The following is a 25,555-nucleotide window of genomic DNA, read 5'->3' on the forward strand; positions in this document are numbered from 1 at the left end:
TGATACTAAATTTAGAAATCTGTACTTTGTGGTGTTTTACTTAATGAAGTTTTACACTTTTATGTATGTATCTGTGCATCTTTTATCTTTATGGTTTTTTTCTTTGTTTTATGTTTAGAGAGATCTTTCCTGTCCTGAGATTACTTTCCTTTTATTTCCTTTGTATTATTTTTTTTACCATCTCATTCTTACATTTAGATCTTTAATTCACCTAAAATGTTTTATATGGCATGAAATGTACCTGCCATTTTCCATATACCGTATTGCCCTTTGTAAGACTTGCTGTCAGCTTAAGAACAGCTTTTCAGGAAAAAAGAAACTGCCACATGAAATGTGAGACCAACTATTAGATGCACCCTGATTGCAGATATAGGAGGGAAACACTCTAGATATGAGAGTTTATAATATATGGTGTTAATTGTCTGGGAATCATTTCTCAAATAATTATCTTTTTTCCACATATTTGAGACACATTTTTAACACCAAATTATTTTATACACTTGTGTCTGTTTCTGGGTTTTCTTTTGTGTTTCATTGGTTGGTCTATTTTCAATGACAGAACTTTACTGTTTTATTTTTGTGGTTTGATCATAGTTTTTGGTATCTAATAGAGCAATTATCTTTCCTTATTTTTCTCCCGAAATTTCTTGGTTATTGTGCCCATGTAGGCCTCCAAAAGAATTTTAGAATCATTTTGTCCAGGATTGCATTTGATTAGGGTTCCTTTGGGTCAGATAATTCTTTGTTGTGGGAGGCTGTTCTGTGCACTGTGGAATGTTTAGCAGCATCTTTGGTCTCTGCCCACTAGCTGCCAGCCAGTAGCAGTACCTCACCTTTCCCCCAACTTGTTACAACCAAAAGTGTCTCTAGACACTCCCGAGTGTGTCTCCTGGAGGGCAAAATTGCCACTGGTTCAAAACTACTGTGTTGGATTTATAAGTTAATTGAAAGAGAAATAACCTCTTTATAATACTGTCTTCCTAATTAGAAACATGGCTTACCTTTCATTTTATGGGGTTTCCTTTTTGGCAATCAATAAAACTTGCTTTGAATCCTGCGCGTTTCTTATCCTGGAGCTAGTGTTTTGATTCTGAGTAACTGGTTGCCCCATAGGGTTGAGCATGCCAATCATGGTGAGCCTCACATAGTAAGAATAGCTTGCCTTTATGCTAGGCACCCTGTTAATTAAGTACGTTGCATGGATTAGCTCATGTAATCTTCACTGCAGCCCCGTAAGTTTGGTACTGTTATTATCCCTATTTGGTAGATGAAGAATCTGAGGTAGGGTCAGCCAGGTGCTAACTAGTAGAACAGGTTTGCCACCATTAGTCTCAATCTTGAAAATCCTGGGGTGAGGGCATCTGGGTGTCTTAGTTAAGCATCCCACTTCCGCCCAGGTCGTGATCTCACAGTTCATGAGTTCAAGCACCTCCTTGGGCTCTGCACTGACAGCTCAGAGCCTAGAGCCTACTTCAGATTCTGTGTCTCCCACTCTTTCGCTCTCTGCCCCTCCCCCACTTGTGTGCTCATGCTCTCTCTCAAAAGTAAATAAACATTAAAATAATTTTTAATAATAATAAAATTAATAAAATTTTAAAAAAGAAAATCCTGGGGTGAACTTGCAAACCTCTCACCAGGTTTCTGAAGGCACATCCTCTGGAGGCACTAGAAATAAATGGATAAGTTGAAAAAAGCAAGTTGCAAAATATTCTATTTTTTAAATGTGTAGTTTTAGGGGCACCTGGGTGGTTCAGTCGGATAAGCGTCTGACTTCAGCTCAGGTCACGATCTCACAGTTCATGGGTTTGAGCCCCACATTGGACTCTGTACTGACAGCTCAGAGCCTGGAGCCTGCTTCACATTCTGTGTCTCCCTCTCTTTCTGTTCCTCCCTTGCTCGTTCTCTGTCTCTGTCTCTCAAAAATAAATAAATGTTAAAAAAAATTTTTTTAATGTATGGTTTTAGAAGAATAGACCCATCGCAGTTTTTTAATCCAAAAATTATTTTTTTAAGTTTATTTATTTTGAATGAGAGAGAGAGTGAGCAGGAAAGGGGCAGAGAGAGAGAGAGGGAGAGAGAGAATCCCAAGCAGGCCCCTCACTGTCATCACAGAGCCCAACATGGGGCTCAAACCCATGAACTACGAGATCATGGCCCCAGCTAAAACCATGATTCAGACACTTAACCAAGTGAGCCATGCAGGCAGCCCCCAAAATTATTTTTTAAACCCCTATCATGTACTTTAAAAATATTTTTAAAAATCGTCTTCTCTTTCTCAATCCCTTCCTCCAAATAAAAGTACACTGTTGGACACAGCCATATCCCCAGCAACTAGCTTAGTGCCTTGAGTGTAGTAGGTGCTCAGTAACTATTTATTCTAGGAGAAACAATTCCTTTTACTGATTTTCTAAGGAATCCTTTTCTCCTGCTAAGTTTTGTTGCAGTTATGTCAAAATAATTTTATATGATGGGAGAGCCAAGGGATATATATGGCAGCTATCCCAGGCTAATTTTTTTTTCCAGGCTACTAAGACTTTGAAAACTAAAAAATGTGGATATGTCTTAGAATAAAAGGCAGAATTCACCTACATTTTGAATTTAAACATCAGATGTCACACTAATTTGAATCTTAAATCAAGGTCAGCTCTCATGTAAGCCTGAAGATCACTTACCCCATCCCCCATTAACAGCTTTATTAAGATATAATTCCATACCTTACGTGAAAATTCCCACCCATAAAATTCCCTGAGTTGTTTGACCTTCACCACTATCTAATTTTAGAACATTTTCCTTACTCCAGAAGGAAACCCTAGACTCTCCAGTGGGTTCTCTTTGTTTTCTGTTTTTTTAAGGTAATCATATCACCTGAAAAATAAAATTTCCCCATTTTAAATTATAAAAAGTATTTTAAAATGTTAAATAGAGGTAAAAAAAAATTCAGGGCCTCAGGAAAAAACCCACCCCTGTCCATTGCCACTCTGAGATAAGTAAGTTTTTGTGTATTGTTCCAGAAGTTTTCTCTGTGTGTACACAAAAATACATAAGTGTCTTTTTTCCCAATGGAGTCATACTAATCTTTTAAACCACTAAATATATTTTAGGCATTTAAAAAAATATTAGTACCTCATCAAAACTGTTGCCCATTTTGTATTCCTAGTACATAACATGATGATTCCTGGCACATAGTGAGTATTCATTTAGTAAGTATTTATCAGCTGCATGTTATTCTAATATTTTGAAGAAGACCATAATTTATTGGACTAGCCCTTACTGATTTTAATTTTGCTATTACAGAAGATGTGATGAACTCTCTTTCATGGTCATGAGAATATATTTGTAGGACAAATTCCTTACAGTGGGATTTTGGAGTTAAAGAGTAGTATGTATTTATAATTTTAATATATACCATGGTCGAGAACAATATGTCATTCTTTGTGGGATCCTAGTATCTGAATCCCAGAACTGTGTTTACAGAACTCCCACCTTTGGAGATATAATCTGTTTCTAACTAAAGAAGCCGAAACGCCAGATACTCACATCACATTCCCAGACGACTTTGCACATAGGGCTTGGACATAGAACCCAGATACACCAGTCAGATGTACTTACTCCAGACTTTGAATTGGAAATGATGAGAAGCAGCAGGGTCCTTGTACTCCATTTTGGTGAGATGGCATCAGCAATGACATGTAGCAATTATAAAGGTGCAGGTGACAGGGTATAGCATGGTGCTGCTGGCCATACAAGCTGGGGTGTTTGTGTCCAGTGCCCTTGATAATGGGGTACTCAGTTGTACCACATGGTTTGGAGCACCAGATTTTGGTTGTGTAGATTCCAAGCTTGGTTTTCAGGCTCTTGTCTACATTCTAGAAACTACCCATTATCCTCTATAAGCTCCTTTTGTGGTTAAATTAGAGGAAGATTTGGGGTTTTTTGTTTGTTTTTTGCTTGCAGCTAAGGTCATTGACACATAGCCACCAAATTATACTTCCAAAAGGTTATAACATATATTCTTAATACAGACTCTGTATGAGAATACCTGTTTTCTTATACTCTGGCCAACCTGGTTATTATAAGCTTCTTAGATTTGTGCCAAATCTAATAGTCTAATGTTTCAATTGTCTAGAATTTTGCTGAAAGGGAAAACTCTTCTCAGATGTTAGTTAGCTTATTTAATACTATCAAATGATCTACCCACATATATGAAAAACTACCCGTGTCATTAATTTTCTAGATAATTTGGACCTATTTTCTGCATATTTTAATTACTGCACCTCTGCAGTTTACCTTGCTATTTAGTAGGGCAAAGCCTCCTGTGATATTGTGATTTATAAGAATTATACATATATTCTACTTCTGAAACCATTACTACACTATATGTTTCTTTTAAATAATTTTTTAAATGTTTATTTTTGAAAGGGAGAGACAGAGCATGAACTGGGAGGGGCAGAGAGAGAGAGGGAGACACAGAATCTGAAGGAGGCTCCAGGCTCTGAGCTGTCAGCACAGAGCCCAACATGGGTCTCAAACACACAAACTGAGATCGTGACCTAAGCTGAAGTCAGATGCTTACCAGACTGAGCCACCCAGGCACCCTACACTATATGTTAACTAACTTGGATTTAAATTTTTAAAAATTTAAATTAAAAAAATTTTTAAATATATATACATATTTTTTGATCATTCAGATGACAAAATATATATTTCTCACATATATGTAGTCTTTATCCATGGTTCTTTGCTCACAGCTCTCAAAACCCTTGGAACTCCTTAAGTGATGAGAAGTTAAAGGTGTTCTTTGTTATGGTAGTGAGGTGACTTTTGGAAAACACATAAATAAGGGAGCTGGTTACCAGTGAAGCCAGATGATTAGAGGATTGGAATTTTCAGTCCCATCCCCAGACCTCCAGAGAGTGGAGAGGGCCTAGAGATTGACTTCAATCACCAGTGACCAATGATTCAATCAATTCTGACTATATAATGAAGCCTTTATAAAAACCCAAAGGACGCCTGGAGAGCTTCTGGGTTGGTGCTAGGAGAACGGCACCTGGGTGGCTCAGTCAGTTGGCATCTGACTCTTGATTTCAGCTCAGGTCATGATCTCACAGTTGTGAGTTTAAGCCCCACAGCAGTCTCTGTGCTGGCTCGCTCTCTCTGTCTCTCTGTCTCTCTCTCTCAAAATAAATAAACTTTTAAAAAAGTGCTAGGAGAGTGGCACACCTGGAGAGGGTTTGGAAGTTTGTCTAACTGAGCCTGTTACCTATGGAATATGATTTTACCTCCAGGTAGATCATGTCAGAGTTGAGTTGAATTCTCAGACGTGAGAGAATTGCTTGTTGGTGTGGGGAAGTCTCCACAGAACACACTGGAATTGGATCCAGGAACCCTTTTCACCTCTTCACTTATCTTTTGCTTTCCCTTATAGTTTTTCATTTTTGTTTTTGTTTTTTTATGTTACTCTTGAGCCTTTTCTGATTCAGATGAACTTTCGAATCATCTCCATTTCTTTTAAAAATACCATTGGAATTTTGCTTGGTATTTATTGAATTTATAGGTTAATTTGGGGGAGAACAAACATTTTTTAAACTTGAAGTTTTTTGTTACAGAAGTTATATGAACAGTCTGAATAGACCTATATCTAATAAGGAAATTGAATCAATGATTAATAACCTTCTAAACCAGAAAGTACCAAGCCCAGTTGGGTTCACTGGCATATTCTACTAGACGTTGAAGGAAAAAATTATACCAATTCTCTATAGAAGATATGGAAGCAGAGAAAACACAGCCTAACTCTATAAGGCCAGCATTACCCTAACACCCTAAAACCAGACAAAGACATTATAAGAAAAGAAAGATTAATATCTCACACTGAACATATGCAGAAAAACTCAACAAAATATTAGCAAGCTGAAGCCAACAGTGTCTAAAAAGAATTAAAAGTAGGTAGAAAAAAGGCCACAATGAAGAAAATAGGAAGTGCAAAGATGTGGTTTGGGACAGAAACAGTAGTGGCTTCTATCTTGAGGAGGGAGCCATGGTCACGGAGAAGGGTGAGAGACAGACTAGCACACAGGGAAAACAAATCCCCGTAGCCAGCAATTAGATTGGAAAGTAAAAGAGGCCAATTTCATAAGTTTCTGCAACCAGTGGGGCTTAAAGCCTGGTGTTTCAAAGGTCAGTGGGCTTGGCTGGGATAGAACCCAGAAGGCATTGCTCTGCTGTTGGAGAGAAGGCAGGCAAACAACACACAGATATACAGTATGGAAACAGTGATCCCAAGAGTGTCTGGGTCACACAGTGTGGAGGTTATTCGCTCATCTCAGAGCATATCCCAGAGAGTGTCAGTGGAGATACCTCTCCAGAAACAAAGGAACTGGCTGGTGCCATTTCCCTCCCCTGCCCCTCACATAAACACAGAGCTACATGTGGGATCCAGAACATCATCAAATATGCTACCTAACTTGCTTACACCAAGCACCACTCCCCATACTCTTTAGAACTGCCCCTCCTAGTCACACTTGCCTCATACCCTGCATGGTGGGCCCCTTTCCACAGAAAAATGTCCCAAACCCTGCTCACACCATGTCTCCTGACTTGGGAGTTTTGCAGAGCCTCAGTTCTGGTGACGGTGGCAACAGTCTCATTTCACAAACAGACCAGAACACACCTAGTTAAAACACACCACATTCAGGCCAGGAACCAAACGCTACCCACAAAAGGCAAAGAGAGTCTTTGCAAATGACTAGCCTGAAGGATAAAGTGGCCAGGACAAGACAGAGCACATGCAGTACACATTGGAGACCCTCTCAGAAGCAGCAGGCCCTGGGGAACAAGAGACACTAAACAGCAGAGCACTAGAGGACATCTTCTACGTAAGGCGGTTACTTTCAAGAGCAAGAGACATAGCTGACTTACCGAATACACAGAAACAGGCACAGAGACTTAGACAAAATGAGACAACAAAAATTTATCCCAAATAAAAGAACAGGACAAGGCCATGGGCAGAGACCTAAGCGAAACAGATATAAGTAACATGCCTGGTAGAGAATTTAAAGTAGTGACCATAAGGATACTCAGTGGACTTGAGGAAAGAGAGGGAGATGTAAGCCTCTTGAAACAGATAAGGAATAGCATAGCAGAGATAAAGGACTCAATAAATGAAATGAGAAACACATTTGAAGAAAGGATTCTTCCAACAGGCTGGAATAAACGGAGGATGAATTATTGACCTAAAAAGCAGAGTAATGAAAAATAATCGATCTGAACAAAAGAGAGAAAAAAGAATTATGCAGAATGAGAATAGACTTAGGGAACTCGATGACTTCATCAAGCATAATAATATTTGTATCATAGCAGTCCCAGAAGAAGAGAGAGAAACAAAAAATTTATTTGAAGAAATAGCTGAAAACTTCCCTAATCTGAGAAAGGAAATAGATAACCACATCCAGGAGGCACAGAGAACTTCCATCAGAATCAGCCAAAACAAATCCACACGAAGACATATTGCAATTAAATTGGCAAAATATAGTGATAAAGAAACAAATTTTAAAGCAAGACCAAAGATGACAGTAACTAAGAAGGGAAAACCCATAAGGCTAGCAGGGGATTTTGCAGCAGAAACTTTCAAAGTCAGAAATGTGTGGCATGATAATATTCAAAGTGCTGAATGGGAGAAATGTGCAGCCAAGAATTCTCTATCCAGAAAGGTTATCATTCAGGATAGAAGGAGAGATAGTTTCCCAGACAAACAAAAACTAAGAGTTTATTATCAATAAACTAACCCTGCAAAATACTATTTTTTTTAATTTGTATTTATTTTTTTAAGTTTCCTTCCAAGTTAGTTATTTTATAGTACAACAATGATTTCAGGAGTAGATTCCTTAATGCCCCTTACCCATTTAGCCCATCCCCCCTCCCACAATCCCTTTGGCAAACTGCTGTTTGTTCTCCATGTTTAAGGGTCTCGTGTTTTTGTCCCCCTCCCTGTTTTTATATTATTTTTGCTTCCCTTCCCTTATGTTCATCTGTTTGTCTCTTAAAGTCCTCATCTGAGTGAAGTCATGTGATATTTGGCTTTCTCTGACTAATTTCACTTAGCATAATACCCTCTAGTTCCATGCATGTAGTTGCAAGTAGTAAGATTTCATTCTTTTTGATTGCTGAGTAATATTCCATTGTATGTATATGTGTGTGTGTGTATACACACACACACACACACACACACACACACACACACACACACGTCTTTATCCATTCATCCGTCGATGGACATTTGGGCTCTTTCCATACTTTGGCTGCTGTTGATAGTGCTGCTATAAACTTCAGGGTGCATGTGCCCCTTCGAAACAGCATACCTGTATCCCAGTGGATTAATAACCAGTAGTGCATTTGCTGGATCATAGGGTAGTTCTATTTTTAGTTTTTTGAGGAACCTCTATACTGTTTTCCAGAGTGGCTGCACCAGTTTGCATTCCCACCAGCAGTGCCACCAGCAGTGGCCGCATCCTCACCAGTATCTGTTGCCTGAGTTGTTAATGTTAGACATTCTGACAAGTGTGAGGTGGTATCTCATGGTGGTTTTGATTTGTGTTTCCCTAATGAATGATGTTGAGCATTTTTTTCATTTGTCAGTTGGCCATCTGATGTCTTCTTTGGAGAAGTGTCTATTCATGTCTTTTGCCCATTTCTTCACTGGATTATTTGTTTTTGGGGTGTTGAGGTTGAGAAGTTCTTTATAGATTTTGGATACTGGCAAATATCTTCTCCCATTCTGTCGGATGCCTTTTAGCTTTGCTGATTGTTTCCTTTGCTGTGCAGAAGCTTTTTATTTTGATGAGGTCCCAATAGTTCATTTTTGCTTTTGTTTCCCTTGCCTCTGGAGATGTGTTGAGTAAAAAGTTGCTGCGGCCAAAGTCAAAGCAGTTTTTGCCTGCTTTCTCCTTGAGGATTTTGATGGCTTCCTGTCTTACGTTTAGGTCTTTCATCCATTTTGAGTTCATATTTTTGTGTATGGTGTAAGAAAGTGGTCCAGGTTCATCTCTCTGTATGTCGCTGTCCAGTTTTCCCAGCACCACTTGCTGAAGAGACTGTCCTTATTCCACTGGATATTCTTTCCTGCTTTGTCAAAGATTAGTTGGCCATACGTTTGTGGGTCCATTTCTGGATTCTCTATTCTGTTCCATTGATCTGAGTGTCTGTTCTTGTGCCATGTTGGCTACTCCCCTACACTGCAAAATATTAAAGGGGATTCTTTTAGTAGAAAGGAGTGACACTATAAAGATAATAAAAAAGCAGTAAATATGAACACTTCTGTAAAAACTCAATCAAGGAACTCACAAAATAAAAGGATATAAAATAGGAGATCATATACCTAAAATGTGGGGGAAGGAGAGGAGTAAAGAATAGGCTCAAACTTAAGCAGCTATCAAATTAATATAGACTGCTATATGCAGAAGAGGTTATGTAGAAACCTACTGGTAACCATAATCAAAAGCTAATGAATATGCAAAGAATAAACAGAAAGAAATCCAAGTATATCACTAAAGAAAATAAGCCATGAAAGAGAGAAAGACAAGAAAGGATCAGAGAAAATCTTTAGAAACAACCACAAAACAAATACTAAAATGCCAGTAATTACATATCTATCAATAATTACTTTGAATGGAAATGGGCTAAATGCTCCAATCAAAAGACATAAGGTAACGGGGGGGGGGGGGGAAAAGACATGGGGTGACAGATTGGATAAAAAAAAACAAGACCCATCTATATACTGCCTACAAGAGGCTCCTTTTAGACCTAAAGACACCTGCACATTGAAAGTTAGGTGATGGAAAAACACCTATCATGAAAATGGATGTCAAAAGAAAACTGGGTTAGTAATACTTAGATCTGACAATATAGACTGTAAAACAAAGACTGTAACAAGAGACCAAAAAGGACACTATATAATATAGGACAATCCAACAAGAAGATATAACAGTTGTAAATATCTATGCACCCAACATAGGACCACCCAAACACATACGACAGTTAATAACAAACATAAAGGAACTAGTCAATAATATTACGATAATAGTAGGGGACTTTAACACAACACTTACATCAATGGCAGATCATCTAAACAGAAAATCAACAGGGAAACAATGGCTTTGAATGACACACTGGAACAGATGGATTTAACAGATATATTCAGAGAATCCCATCCTAAAACAGCAGAATACACATTCTTTTCAAGTGCACATGGAACATGGTCCAGAATAGATCATATATTAGCCCACAAAACAAGCCTCAAATTCAAGATCGAAGTCATACCGTGCATCTTTTCTTACCACAACACTATGAATCTAGAAGTCAACCACAAGAAAAATCGGGAAAGACCACAAATACAGGAAGATTAAATAACTTGCTACTTAAACAATGAATGGGCCAACCAGGAAATAAAGGAAGAAATAAACAAGTACATGGAAACAAAAGTGAAAACACAATGGTCCAATACCTTTGGGATGCAGCAGAAGTGGCTCTAAGAAGGAAATTTATAGCAGTACAGACCTACATCAAGAAGCAAGAAAAATCTGAAATAAACAACCCAACATTAACACCTACAGGAGCTAGAAAAAGAAGAACAAACAAAAGCCAAACCAGCAGAAGGAAGGAAATAATAAAGATTAGAGCAGAAATAAGTGGTATAGAAACCAAAACCAAACAAACAAACAGAACAGATCAGTGAAATCAGCTGGTTCTTTGAAAAAAATGAAGAAAATTGATAAACCTCTAGCCAGACTTATAAAGAGAAATGACTCAAAATCACAAATGAGAGAGGAGAGATAATAACCAACACCACAGAAATACAATCACAAGAGAACATTATGAAAAACTATATGCCAACAAATTAGACAACCTAGAAGAAATAAATTCCTAGAAACATATAACCTACCAAAATTGAAGCAGGAAGAAATAGAAATTTTGAACAGACTTGTTTAACCAGCAAAGAAGTTGAATCAGTAATCAAAAATCTCCCAACAAACAAAAGTCCAGGACCAGATGGCTTTGCAGGCTAATTCTACCAAACATTTAAAGAAGAGTTAATACCTGCTCTTCTCAAACTATTCCAAAATATAGAAAAGAGGAAAACCCAAATTCATTCTATGAGGCCAGCATTACCCTGATACCAAAACTGGATAAAGACACCACTAAAAGAGCTACAGTTGAATATCCCTGATGAATGTAGATGCAAAAATCCTCAACAAAATACTAGGAAACTGGATTCAACAATACATTAAAAATACCATTCACCACCATCAAGTGGGCTTAATTCCTGGGTTGCAAGGGTGGTTCAATATTTGCAAATCAATCAACATGATACATCACGTCAGTAAGAGAAGGATAAGAACCATATTATCATTTCAGTAGACAGAGAAAAAGCATTTGACAATGTACAACATCCATTCCTGACAAAAACCCTCAACAAGTAAGTTTAAAGGGAACATGCCTCAACATAATGCCATATATGAAAACCCACAGCTAACATCATCTTGACTGGGGAAAAACTTAGAGCTTTTCCCCTAAGGTAAGGAACAGAATAAGGATGTCCACTCTCCCCACTTATGTTCTTCATAGTACTGGAAGTCCTAGCCTCAGCAATCAGAGAAAGAGGAAAAGAGAAGAGAAAAAATGAAAGAAAAGAAAGGGAGAGAGAAAGAGAGAGGAGAGGACAGAAGAGAGAAGAGAAAAATAAAGGAAAGAAAATAAATGCATCCAAATCGGTAAAATCTTTACTATTTGCAGATGATACAATACTATATATAGAAAACCCATAAAACTGCACCCAAAAACTATTAGAACTGATAAATTCAGTAAAGTCACAGGACACAAAATTAATGTGCAGAAATATGTTGCATTTCTATAGACCAAAAATGAAGAAGAAAGAGAAACTAAGAAAACCCCCATTTATGGGGTGCCTGGCTGGCTTGGTCAGGAGAGCGTGTGACTCTTGATCTTGGGGTCATGGATTCAAGTCCCATTTTGGGTATAGAGCATACTTTAAAAAATATATATCCCGTTTACAATTGCACCAAGAATAATAAGATATCTAGGAATAAATGTAACCAAAGAGGTGAAAGACCTGTACTCTAAAAACTATAAAACACTGATGAAAAAAATTGAAGATAACACAAAGAAATGGAAAGACATTCCATGCTCAGAGATTGGACGAACAAATATTGTTAAAATATCTACTACCCAAAGCAATCAACACATTCAATGCAATCCGTATCAAAATACCAACAGCATTTTTTGACAGGACTGGGACAAACAATTCTAAAATTTGTATGGAACCACAAAAGACCCTGAATAGCCAAAGCAATCTTGAGAAAGAAAAGCAAAGCTGGGGCATCACAATTTCAGACTTCAAGTTATATTACAAAGCTTAAGTGTTCAGGTCTCACATTTATGTCCTTAATTCATCTTGTGTTTATTTTTGTGTATAGTGTAAGAAAGTGGTCCAGTTTCTTTTGCATGTTGCTGTCCAGTTTTCCCAGCACGATTTGCTGAAGAGACTGTCTTTTTCCCATTGCATATTCTTTGCTGCTTTGTCAAACATTAGTTGACCATATAGGTGTGTGTTTATTTCTGGGTTTTCTGTTATGTTCTGTTGATCTATGTCTCTATTGTTCCAGTGCCATATTGTTTTGGTGAAATATCAAAGAACTAAATAAATGGAGGAATATTGCACGTTTGTGGTTAGAAAGACTCAATATTGTCAAGATGTCAGTTCTTATAAATTTGGTCAATAGATTCAACACAATCCCAGTCAAAATCCTAGCAAGTTATTTTGTAGATATTAATAAGGTGATTGAAGTTTATAGGGAGAGGCAAAAGACTGCAAATAGCCAATCCAATATTGAAGGAGAAGAACAGAGGACTGCCACTACCTGACTTCAAGACTTACTACAAATTACAGTAGCCAAGACAGTGTAAGAAGAATAGACAAATAGGTCAGTGGAACAAAATTGAAAGCCCATAAATATACCCACATTAATATAGTAAGCTGATTTTTGACAAAGGAGCAAAAGTAATTCAATGGAGCAAAGATAGTCTTTTCAACAAATGGTGCTGGAACAACCGGACATTCAGATGCAAAGAAATGAATCTAGACACACATCTTACACCCTTAGCAAAAATTAACTCAAAATAGATCATAGACCTAAAAGTAAAATGTGAGACTATAAAACTCCTAAAAGATAAAGTAGAAAAAACCTACATGACTTTGGGCAATGACTTTTTAGATACAACACCGAAGACACAATCCATGAAATAATTGCTAAGCTGAATTTCATCAAAATTAAAAACTGCTCTGCGAAAGACCACATCAAGAGAACGAGAAGACAGGCCACAGACTGGGAGAAGACGTATGCAAAAGACACATATGAGAAAAGACTGTTATCAAAAATATACAAAGAACTCTTAAAACTCAATAAGAAAATGAACAATCCAATTTAAAAATGGCAAAATATCTGGGGCACCTGGGTGGCTCAGTGAGTTAAGCATCTGACTCTTGATTTCAGCTCTGGTCATGATCTCACAGTTTGTGAATTCTGACAGCATGGAGCCTGCTTGGGATTCTGTCTCCTTCTTTCTCTGCCCCTCCCTTGCTTGCTCTCTATCTCCCTCTTTCAAAAGAAATAAAAATAAACTTCAAATAAAATGGCAAAACACCTAAACAGACACCTCACCCAAGAAAGTATACAGATGGCAAGTAAGCATATGAAAAGATGTCCAACAACATATGTCATTAGGAAATTGCAAATTAAAATAAGGATGAGATATTACTACATTTGGATTTTAGAATAGCCAAAATCCAAAATACTGATTACACCAAATACTGGTGAAGATATATAGTAAAGGGAACTCTCATTAACTACTGCTGGGAATGCAAAATGGTACAGTCACTTTGGAAAACAGTTCAGTTTCTTACAAAACTAAACATATTCTTACCATAAGATCCAGCAATCGTGGTCCGTAGTATTTACCCAGATGAACTGAAAATTTATGTCCACACAAAAACCTGCACACAGATATTTATAGCAGCTTTATTTATAATTACCAAAACTGGGAAGCAACTAAGATGTTCATCAGTAAGTGAATGGATAAGTAAACTGTGGTACATCCAGACACTGGAATATTATTCGTTGCTAAAAAGAAATGAGCTATCAAGTCTTGAAAAGACATGGAGGAAACTTCAATGCGTATTACTAAGGGAAAGAAGCCAATCTGAAAAGGTTACCTACTCTGTGATTCCAACAATATGACATTCTGGAGAAGTCAAAACTATGGAGATAGTAAAAAGTTAGATCAGTGGTTGCTGGAGGTTAGTGGGAAGGGAGAGAAATAGGAGGAACTAATATTAAGGGTTTTCCAGGCATGTCATTATACATTTGTCAAACCCCATAGAATGTACAACACCAAGAGTGAACCCTAATGTAAACCATGGACTTTGGGTAATGATAATGGGTCAATGTTGATTCATCAGTTGTAACCAATGTGCCGTCGTGGTATTGGATGCTGATAGGGAGATTGTATGTGGGGAGAGGAGTATATGGGAATGCTCTGAAGTTTTTCAATTTTGCTGTGAACCTAAAGCTGCTTTAAAAACTAAAGTTTTATTAATTTACATAAAAGTTACATGTACTGAGGTGCCTGGGTAGCTCAGTTGGTTGAGCATCTGACTTCAGCTCAGGCCATGATCTTGCAGTTCCTGAGTTCGAGCCACACAATGGGCTTGCTGCTGTCAGTGCAGAGTCCACTAAGCTCTGCACTGTCCCCCATTCTCTCTGCTCCTCCCCTGCATGCACTCTCTCAAAAAATAAACATTTTAAAAAAAGTTATACGTACCAATCCAAGAAATTCAAATACTCTAAGGTAGTGTTAGTCCCCGGCTCATTATTTGCCAGTTTTTCTGGCTTTTGTCACATTTTTAAAGTTGTTTGTTTTTAATTTCAGCCTTATTGAGGTGTAATTCAATTGAAGTGTAAATAACATTATAAGATATTTAAAGTATACGTTGCGGTGATTTGATACACATATATATTGTGAAAGGCTTCCCTCCATTTGTTAATTAGCAACACTTTTATTTTCTTAATCAAAATTTCACACATTATAATTAAACTTTAATGTCATTCTGTCACATTTTCTAAAAATCCTCAGCATTTTAAATGAACAAATTAACGTAGAAAGATTTGCTATCCTACAATGCTGCATCCTTCTACACGATAGTGGTAGAATAGTGTTTTCATGAATTTAGACATTAAGGATCCTTACTTAAATGGGCTTTTTTAAAGTTTTCTTCACGTGGGTCTTGAAATTTCCTAAGAAGTTTACTCCACAGACTTTTTAACTTTCTTTTTTTTTTAATATGTGTATAGGTGTGCATGAATGACTCATTCGGTAAGTGTCTGACTCTTGGTTTCAGCTCAGATCATGATCCCACGGTTTGTGAATTTAGGCCCCACGTCAGACTCTGCCCTGACAGTGCAGAGCCTGTTTGGGATTCACTCTCTCTGCCCCTCTCTCTGTCTCTCTCCTTCCCTCCCTCCTTCCCCCCACTCTTTCTCTCAAAATAGATAAGTAAACTTAAAAAAAAATATGTGTATATAGATATACATTGCACGCACACACACACGGCGGCAGGGGAGGGAATGTATAAAGCAAACATATAGTAGAACAAATTAAGTTAAAGCCCATGCAGCCATATTGCCTGTATTATAAAAGTTGTGGATATGTTTCTTTGTTCAATGTATATTCTACCTCCATGCCTTGCCACCCTCCTCCTCCCAACTACTTCCTAATTTTCATGATGCTCGCTTGCTTTTCGCTATAGTTTTACTATATGTGTGTACCTAAATAATATAGTTTGCTTCTGCCTATTTTTGGACTTTATATGAACGGAATCTAAATGAAAACGCTATTTCTCTGTTCACATCATTTCTGATACCAAACGTGTGGGGAGTTTTTCCTTATACTAACTAATTCTCCAACTCAACATCACTGAGTGTCCCTACAGTTTCACTCAATTCTGATACTACCTGGAATTAGTGCAGAACCCACAGGTTAAGGGCTCAGTCCCACATGACTGCCCCCCATACAGATGCCAGTCACAAGTAGTTGGGCCCCTAGTTACCCACCATTCTGTCCAACTTGGCTACAAATTGGGGGTTCCCATGACCCCCTTCCTAAGTTTTGATAACAGCTCACAAAACTCAGGGAAACACTTTACTTACTATTACCAGTTTATTATAAAGGATGCAAGTGAACAGCCAGATGAAGAGGTACATAGGGCAAGGTCCAGATGAAGAGGTACATAGGGCAAGGTTCAGAAGGGTCCCGAGTGCAGGAGCTTCTGACCCCCTGGAGTTTGAGGTATGCCTCCCTACTGGTATGTGGTTGTATTCACCAACCTGGAAGCTCTCCAAACTGTTGCTTAGGATTTTTATGGAGGCTCCATGACATGAGTCTTGTTGATTAAAATCGTTAGCCATTGGTGATTAATTCAATCTCCAGCTCCTCTCCCCTCCCCTCCCCAGAGACTGAGGAAGTAGGGCTGAAAATTCTAACCCTCTAAACGCCTGGTTGGTTCCTCTGACAACTAGCCCCAATCCTGAAGCTGTGTAGGGGTTTTCAGTCATTAGCAAACTCAGGTATGGTTGAAAGGGACTTACGAATAACAAAAGACAGTCCTCTTACCCTATCACTCAGCAAATTACAGGGGTTTACTGGAGTTCTACCGGGAACCAGGGATAAGGACCAAGACAGTAGTCCCCTCCTTTCTTCAGTTTCACTTTCTGAGGTTTCAGTGACCCAGGGTCAGGTGCAGTTTCTAAGACAATGACCCCCTTCTGACATATCATTAGAAGGTCCATAGTAGCCTAACACTTCATCACAACGCCTACATCCACCATTCACCTCACTCATCTCATCACATAGGCGTTTTATCATCTCACATCATCACAAAAAGGATGAGTATAGTACAAGAAGTTATTTTGAGACAGAAACCACAATCACATAACTTTTATTACAGTATATTGTTATAATTGTTTCCTCTTATTATGAGTTACGGTCATTAATCTTTTACTTTGCCTAATTTAAAAATTAAATTTTATCATAGGAATGTATGCATAGGAGAAAACATGTAGGGTTCAGTATCATCTGCGATTTTACACCTTCATTGAGGGTCTTGGAAAGTATCCCCTGTGGACAAGGGGGGACTACTGTATATCACAATATCACAGAATCGTATTGTATGTTATTCTCTTTTGTTTTTCTTTTAGCTTCAATATTATGTTTATAAAATTAATCACTGTTGGGGTGCCTGGCTGGCTCAGTCAGTAGAGTGTGCAACTCTTGATCTCCATGTTGTTAAGTTCAAGCCCCAAGTTGGGTGTAGAGATTACTTAAAAAAAATAAAATCTTCTATGGGGCGCCTGGGTGGCTCAGTTGGTTAAGCGTCCGACTTCAGCTCAGGTCATCATCTCGCGGTCCGTGAGTTCAAGCCCCGCGTCGGGCTCTGTGCTGACAGCTCAGAGCCTGGAGCCTATTTCAGATTCTGTGTCTCCCTCTCTCTCTGACCCTCCCCCGTTCATGCTCTGTCTCTCTCTGTCTCAAAAATAAATAAACGTTAAAAAAAAAAATTTTTTTTTAAATAAATAACATCTTCTAAAACAGTTAATGTTATTGCATGTGCCTTTAATTTGTCATTTTCATCTCTACATAGTATTCCCAAGTCAGTCACTGGCAAGTTCCTTCTAGTTTGTGGCTTGTCTTACAACTTTAAGGTACTTTTAATAAACAGTAAGTCCTAATTTTGATGTAGTCAAATATTCCTTTATGGTTTACCCTCTGTATCTTAAGAAATCCTTCCTTACACAAATATTATAAAGATGTTCTCTTGTTTTTTTTCCTAAAAAAATTTTAATTGGGTTTTTCATTTCTTTAATAAATCTGAAATTGATTTATGATTTTGGCATGAAGTTAAGATCTGATTTCATTTTTCTCCCTGAATGGATAGTGGTACCATTTAAAGTTTCATCCTTTTCTTCATAATCTTTTTTTTTTAAACACTTTTTAATTTTTTTTAACGTTTATTTATTTTGAGACAGAGAGAGACAGAGCATGAACGGGGGAGGGTCAGAGAGAGAGGGAGACACAGAATCAGAAGCAGGCTCCAGGCTCTGAGCCATCAGCCCAGAGCCCGACGCAGGGCTCGAACTCACAGACCGCGAGATCGTGACCTGAGTTGAAGTCGGACGCTTGACCGACTGAGCCACCCAGGCGCCCCATTCTTCATAATCTTTAATACCACCTCTGACATAAATCAAATTTTTCTAAATGTATGGGTCTGTTTGTAAACTTGCTCTTCTGTCCATTTATCTGTTTGACTATCTAGTGCCAATACCACACTGTCTTCTTCAGAATTGTCTTGGCTATTCTTGGTCTTTTGTTTTTCCTTTCAAATTTTATTTTATCTTATTATTTTTTAATTTTTTAATGTTTATTCATTTTTGAAAGACAGAGACAGAGCACAAGCAGGGGTGGGGCAGAGAGAGAGGGAGACACAGAATCTGAAGCAGGCTCTAGGCTCTGAGCTGTCAGCACAGAGCCCTATCTGGGGCTCAAACTCACGAACTGTGAGATTATGACCTGAGCCAAAGTCGGATGCTCAACCCACTGAGCCACCCAGGCGCCCCTTTCCTTTCAAATTTTAGAGTTAACTTCTAAGTTCCTCAGTAAAACCTGCTTAGACATTGAGATGGTACTGAATTTGTATGTCAGTTTGGGGAGAATGGCATATTTATTACATTGAGTCTTCTAATTCATGGACAGTGGTATATACTTTCATTTATTTATGCCTATGTTAGGGTTCTTCAGTATGCTTCCCTAATATTTTTTTGCACAGGTCTTGCACATCTCTAGTTAAGTTTGTTCCCAGGTACTGTGTTTGTCAGGATAAGCTATGTTATACTGTGGCTTAAAACAAGGTTTATTTCCATTCACACTACTACATGCCCATTGCAGGTGGGGTAGAGGAGGAGGGATGTCTGCATATCATAGTCCTGTGGAGACACAGGCTGACAGAGTTGCCATTATCTTGAACATGGCCATGAGACAGACACATCAGAAGGAAAAGAAACCTTTGGAGTGTCTGCATCCAGAAAGGCCCAGCCCAGGAGTAATACATGTTACTTCCCCTCATAATTTATTGGGCAGAATTAATCACATGACTCCACCTAGTCATGGGATTCAGGAACTACAGTCTACCATGTATCATGGAAATGTTTGGCAACCCACAAAAATAACTACCACATAATAAGTAAACAAACTTTTTTTTTTTTTAAAGGGGGGGTCATCTGGGTGGCTCAGTCAGTTAAGTGTCAGACTCTTGATTTCAGCTTAGGTTCTGATTTCATGGTTGTGGAATCAAGCCCTGCATTGGGCTCTGTACTGAGTGTGGAGCCTGCTTGGGATTTTCTCTCTCCCTCTCTTCCCCTCTCCTGCTCGCATGCACGCTCTCTCCCAAAATAAGTAAACAAATGTTTAAAAAAATAACTACCACCTGTAGTGTGTGTGTGTGCATATGTGCACATGCATGTGTATACAAATATATACAAACACATTCATATACATGTATATGTTTTTTGTGTTGATATTGTATGGATTGCCTAGAATTTTGCCCTAGATGGCATAATTCATATAGAATATAATATGAATGATTTCCCCTGAAGTTGTGAGATGTGGGAGTTATACAACATGAGGCTACTGTTGTTGAAGTATTAAAAAAATGTAATTTTTATATCCAACAACCATGATAAATGCTCTTATTCTTTTTTTTTTTTTTCAACGTTTTTTATTTATTTTTGGGACAGAGAGAGACAGAGCATGAACGGGGGAGGGGCAGAGAGAGAGGGAGACACAGAATCGGAAGCAGGCTCCAGGCTCCGAGCCATCAGCCCAGAGCCTGACGCGGGGCTCGAACTCACGGACCACGAGATCGTGACCTGGCTGAAGTCGGACGCTTAACCGACTGCGCCACCCAGGCGCCCCTAAATGCTCTTATTCTGATATTTATCTATAGATTCTTTTGAGTTTTTCATGTAAATAATCATATTATTCATGAAGGACAGTTTTATTTTCTAATTTTTACAATTTTTATATCATATTTTCCTGCATTGCATATACAACGTTGGTACACTGCTGAATAGAATTAGCAACAGTAAGCATCTTTGATGTGCTTCTGATTTTACAGGGAATGTTTTCAGTGTTTCAGTGTAATGTTTACTATATGTGCTTTGGAAATAACTTTTAATAGATAAGTATGTTTTCTTCTATTTCTATTTGAGGGTTTTTTTTTCCCCCCTCTTTTTAAGAATGGATGTTGAATGTGTTATCAAATGCTTTTTGGCCTCTTCACATGATCATATGATTTTCTCCTTTATGTGATGAGTTATATTAATTGATTTTTTTTTTAATGCTAAGCTAGCTGTGATTCCTAGGTAAACTCATCTCGGTTGTGCTGGATTTAGTTTAATAGTGTTTTGTTTAGAATTTTTATGTCTGTGTACACAAGTGATATTGACATAACATTTCCTTCTTTCAGATTTTGTATCAAGTGTATGCTAAGTCACAATAGGAGTCAGAGGTAGCCCTTCATTTTTTTTATACTCTCAAATAACTTGTATAAAAGTAGAATAATTTTTTCCTTGAATTTTTAGCAAAACTAAACAGGTGATTTCTAAAATCACCTTGACCTGGAGTTTTTTGATGGAAAAAAATTTCAACTACTGATTTATTTCTTTATTGGTTAAAGGACTATTTTGATTTTTTTCTTTCTTCTTGAGTCAACTTAAAAATGTCTTTTCATTAAGGAAAATCTCAAACATGAAAAATATAGCAAATTGTATAATGATCCCCCATGTACCCATCACCCAGTTTCTTGAGTCAGTTTTGCTAAGCTTTATTTTTCCAGGGATTTATCTGTTTCATCCAAGTTCCCAAGTTTTTTCGACATAAAATTATTCATAACATCTTCTAATCTTTTTTATCTTAAAAACATCTGTAATTTTGTCCTATTTTCATTCTTAATATTGGTTATTTGTGCCTTTGTTCTCAAATTTCTTCTCAGATGTTTGCCAATTTTAATAATCTTTTAGAAGAACAACCTGTAACATTGTTGCACTTCTCTGCTGTGTTCTCTGTTTCATTCATTTCTGCTCTCGTTATTTCCTCTGTTCTGCTTTCTTTGGGGTATTTTTTCCTTTTCTGCTATCAAAAGGTTTGTGCTCAGCACGTTAATTTTCTTCCATTCCACTTTTCTAATTAAGTGTGTAAGTGTGCATTTTTTTCTACATAGTGATTCTGCATGCCACATTTTAATAACTGGTATTTTTGTTATTGTTCAGTTCTAAAATTTCTCTAATTTGTGATTCCTCCTTTGACCTATTTGCAGTTATATGGAGTTTTTCCTAGTTACTCTTTTGTGCTGCTTCCTAGCCTAATAGTATTTTGGCCTGAGTGATAATCTTTTTGACATTGACTAAGATGTACTTTGACTCCTGGTTTGTGGTCAATTTTTGTAAATATTTCGTGTAATTGTGAATATCTATTCTGAGTCCTTCAGATGCAGCTTACTAAATGTGTTCAAATCTTGGGGTACCTGGGTGGCTCAGTCGGTTAAGTGTCCAACTCTTGATTTCAGGTCAGGTCATGATCTCGCAGTTCATGAGTTCAAGCCCTGCGTCACGCTCTGCACTGACAGTGTAAAGCCTGCTTGGGATTCTCTCTCCCTGCCCCACCCCCCCCCTCTCTTTTTCTCTCTGTCTCTCAAATTAAAACTTTAAAAAAAGTGTTCAAATCTTTTGTATCCATAATAATTTTTTTGTTTGAGTAATCTATCAATCAAGAAAGACATGTAAAAGTTTCTTACAATGACTGGATATTCCTTTTTCTCCTTGTATCTGTTTTTGCTTTATGGAGACTGTTATTAGGCATATAGTTTTAAAATTATTATATCTTGATGAAATAAGTCTTTTATTGTACAGTAGCCTCTTTATCTCTAGTAACACTATATTCCTTGAAATCTACTTTGTCTGACATTAATATAGGTACACTGGCTTTCTTTTTGGTCAGTTTTTCTTGTTATAACCTCTCCCGTGTTTTTACATTTGTATATAATTTCTCACTTTTATTAGGTTGGTTGAGCAGAGTATCTAGCTAGCCCTTCTGATGAGAAATGGAACTTTTTTTTTAAATACTGGATTTACTAATACTTCATAGAGAATATTTGCATTCATATTCATCAATGAGATTGATGGATAATTAGGCTATTAATTTTCATCCACACTGAGACAGTTTTGAGAGTTGAAAGGGAGTACAATATTTTAACATGTGTATGGCACAGAGATTGATTTTAGTACCATGGGCAGGTGTCATTAGGGTTTATGAAGTACCTAATCATTTTGGCAAGGAATGGAGGTAAAGATAGGAGGTTTTCCAATAATGAACCTAGTTAGGGCTCAGACTTACACTGTTGGTTTTATAACTGTTATTGCATTACTCTACATATCTGACTATAAGGTAATTATATATTGAATGAAGTTGTACAGAGAAAAAAGGAAACGGACCTGGGTTTGAATGTGTGTGTCTGTGACTTAATTGTATAATCCTTAGGTAATGACCTAACTCTTCTGAACTCCATTTTCCCCATCTGTGTAATGGAGATTATAAGGCCTACCTGATAGGGATATTGTGAAAGTTAAAGATACGTGCAAGCACTCAACATGTTCTTAGCACATAGTAGATTCTCTTATATTAGCTTACCTTCTTTAGTTTCTGTTGTAAGTAAGTAAGTAAGTTGCTTTTCCAAACAAAGGTTGCTTTTTCCCTTGTGACTTAAGGTTACAATCTTCCCTACAACTCCCCTATTTATCTTGGATCAGAAAAAATTTCCCACTATGCCCTCAGTTATATGCATGTGGCATTTGGATAATTTAAGATGGTATAGAAATTGACAGATTGACAGTAGCAAAATTTTGACCAAAGGAAATACTAATGCTTATGGTATATAAAATGTATAAATTTTCAGTGAAGTGAAAAGGTAAAATATGATTATCCTTAAAAGCTCAGATGCAGATCTTCTTAGATAAAGCAAAGGCTCCCTACTTGACCACTTATATTCTCATAATATTTTAACAGGACTTCATTGACTTAACCAGAGAAACCAGACCAAGGGCAAAGGATCGCAATGGACTCTGTGTGATTGACCTGACAAGAACTGAAGAAGAAAATAGACCTATTGCCACTCTTGACTTGACCCTAGAAACTGTTGCTCCTTCCCAGAAGGAGCCAGCCAGTCTTCAGACATGTGCCAGCCTCTCCAGCAAAGAGGTGATGGAAGGGCGGGTAGACAGAAGCTCTCGGCCTGCAGCACGGAGAATCATTAACAGCGATCCTGTGGATTTGGACCTTTTGGAAGAAACCGCATTTGAAGGTCCACAACCTCCTACATCCGTCAGTGGGGACTCTATTTATGCAGCAGAGCCAAACTGCAGCTCAACTGCATTCAAAGGTGACCTTGGCTTCTTGGCAAGCCTACAGCTATCTTCAGATGTTCACTCCCGTTCCCCAACAAGCAATAATGGTAGCAGCAGCAATCAGAGGGCACCCTTGCCAACCCCACAGCAAGATGTGCCTTGCCCACCACAAGCCTTGCCATGCCCACTGCGAGCCTTGCCATGCCCACTGCGAGCCTCGCCCTGTCCACCACGAGCCTCCTCGTGCCCACCACGAGCCTTGTCATGCCCACCACAAACCATGCAGTGCCAACTACAAGCTTTGCCTCACCCGCCTCAAGAAGTTCCATGCCCTCCTCAAGAGATGCCATGCCCTCAGCAGAATGTGCCAAGCCCACCTCAAGACTCATCGTGGCGACCTCAGTACTCACCCAGCCCACCTCAAGACTCACTGTGCCCACCTCAAGACTCTCTGGGCCTACCTCAAGATGTACCAGGCCCACCTCAAAACATATCATATCCACAAGATGTGGCACACTTACGGGATATGCCACAGTCACTGGGAGATGTGCCACAGTCATCAAGAGACACACCACAGTCGCCAGAAGACGTGCCACGGTCACCAAGACATGTGCCACAGTCACCAGTAAGCACGTCACAGTCACCATCAGACATGCCACAGTCACCAGCAGATGCGCCACAGTCACCAGAAAGCGTGCCACGTTCACCTGGAGAAGTCCCACACTTCCCAGGAGATATGTTCCGTTCAGCTGGAGACGTGCCTTGCTTGCCAGGAGACATGCTACGCTCACTTGGAGATTTGCCTCACTTACGACAAGACTGGCCTGACCCTCCCCAAAATGATATACAGAACCATGACATCCCTATGGATGTCTCAGCTCCATCTTCTCCAAGGTCCTCTCCCAGTCCACAGTCTCCACAGTTTGAAACTTCCTTAGAGAAAGTTCCTTGGCTCTCTGCTACAGAAACACCAGCTAGAAAAGAGAGATCACTGTCAGAGCCTGCTAACCCCGAGTCTGCCCAGGTACAAGCACGAACACCACAAGGTGGGTTATACAGCAGACCATGCCTGCATAGACTGAAGTACTTCTTACGACCTCCAGTGCATCACCTCTTCTTCCAGACACTAATACCAGATAAAGACACAAGAGAGGTGAGCTAATATGTCTTCCCCTAGGGATTAGGTGTCCTTTGTATAGGCCTAGCATAAATATGCATGAAAGAACAGGCCCACTATAAATTTGATATTTTTATCTTTCCTCCACTTGTGGAACCATCTAGTGTAGAGTCAGACCTGGGTTTAAATTTCACCCCCACAGTGAAAAACTGGCACTGTAGAAGTCACTTTACCTTTCTGAGCCTTAGCTTCTTTCCTATATGTAAAATGGAGATAAAAACATACCTCACAGGATCATTAAATGACATAACATATGTAAAAGTGTCTGTTAGAGTGTCTGGCTCATTATAGGTCTTCATCAAATGCTTCTCTTCAATTCCTATGCCTTTCCCTTCCTGATGCCCTTATTACAGCTCCCATATCACAGAAATAGTGATACCCTTGACACTTCAGTGCTTCCAAAATTATTACTTTCTGACTTCTGGGGAGGAAATTCAGTTTTAAGATTTTAATGGGAGGGGCGCCTGGCTGGCTCAGTCAGTTAAGCAACCAAGTCTTGATTTCAGCTCAGGTTATGATCTCACAGTTCATGAATTCGAGCCTGACCCCCCTCCCACCCCATCGGGTTCTGCACTGACAGTGCGGAACCTGCTTGGGAGTCTCTGTCTCCTTCTCTCTCTGCCCCTCCCCTCTTCGTGAGTGCATGCACACTTTCTCTCTCTCTCTCTCTCTCTCTCTCTCTCTCTCTCTCTCTCTCTCTCAAAAATAAATAAACATTAAAAAAAAGATTTTAATGGAAATGCTACTTCCCATTGGTCTTTATTAAGCTGTGAGAACTAAACCAGATGCTTTTCTTAGCAGA

The 25,555-nt window shown here is 38.5% G+C and overlaps 1 protein-coding gene across 2 annotated transcripts in view; it reads left to right on the top strand.

Annotated features, from left to right (window-relative positions):
• Positions 1–25,555, top strand: part of SIMC1 (SUMO interacting motifs containing 1) — a 77,215-nt gene that overhangs the window by 6,932 nt on the left and 44,728 nt on the right. For both annotated transcript variants that reach the window (XM_053907110.1, XM_053907111.1), the window contains exon 2: positions 23,239–24,729. In XM_053907110.1, coding sequence (XP_053763085.1) covers positions 23,239–24,729 — 1,491 coding nt within the window. The remainder of the gene's footprint in view (positions 1–23,238; positions 24,730–25,555) is intronic.

This window comes from Panthera pardus, unplaced genomic scaffold (genome assembly GCF_024362965.1).
Source record: "Panthera pardus isolate Hobbes unplaced genomic scaffold, ASM2436296v1 HiC_scaffold_2, whole genome shotgun sequence".
Classification (NCBI taxonomy): domain Eukaryota; kingdom Metazoa; phylum Chordata; class Mammalia; order Carnivora; family Felidae; genus Panthera; species Panthera pardus.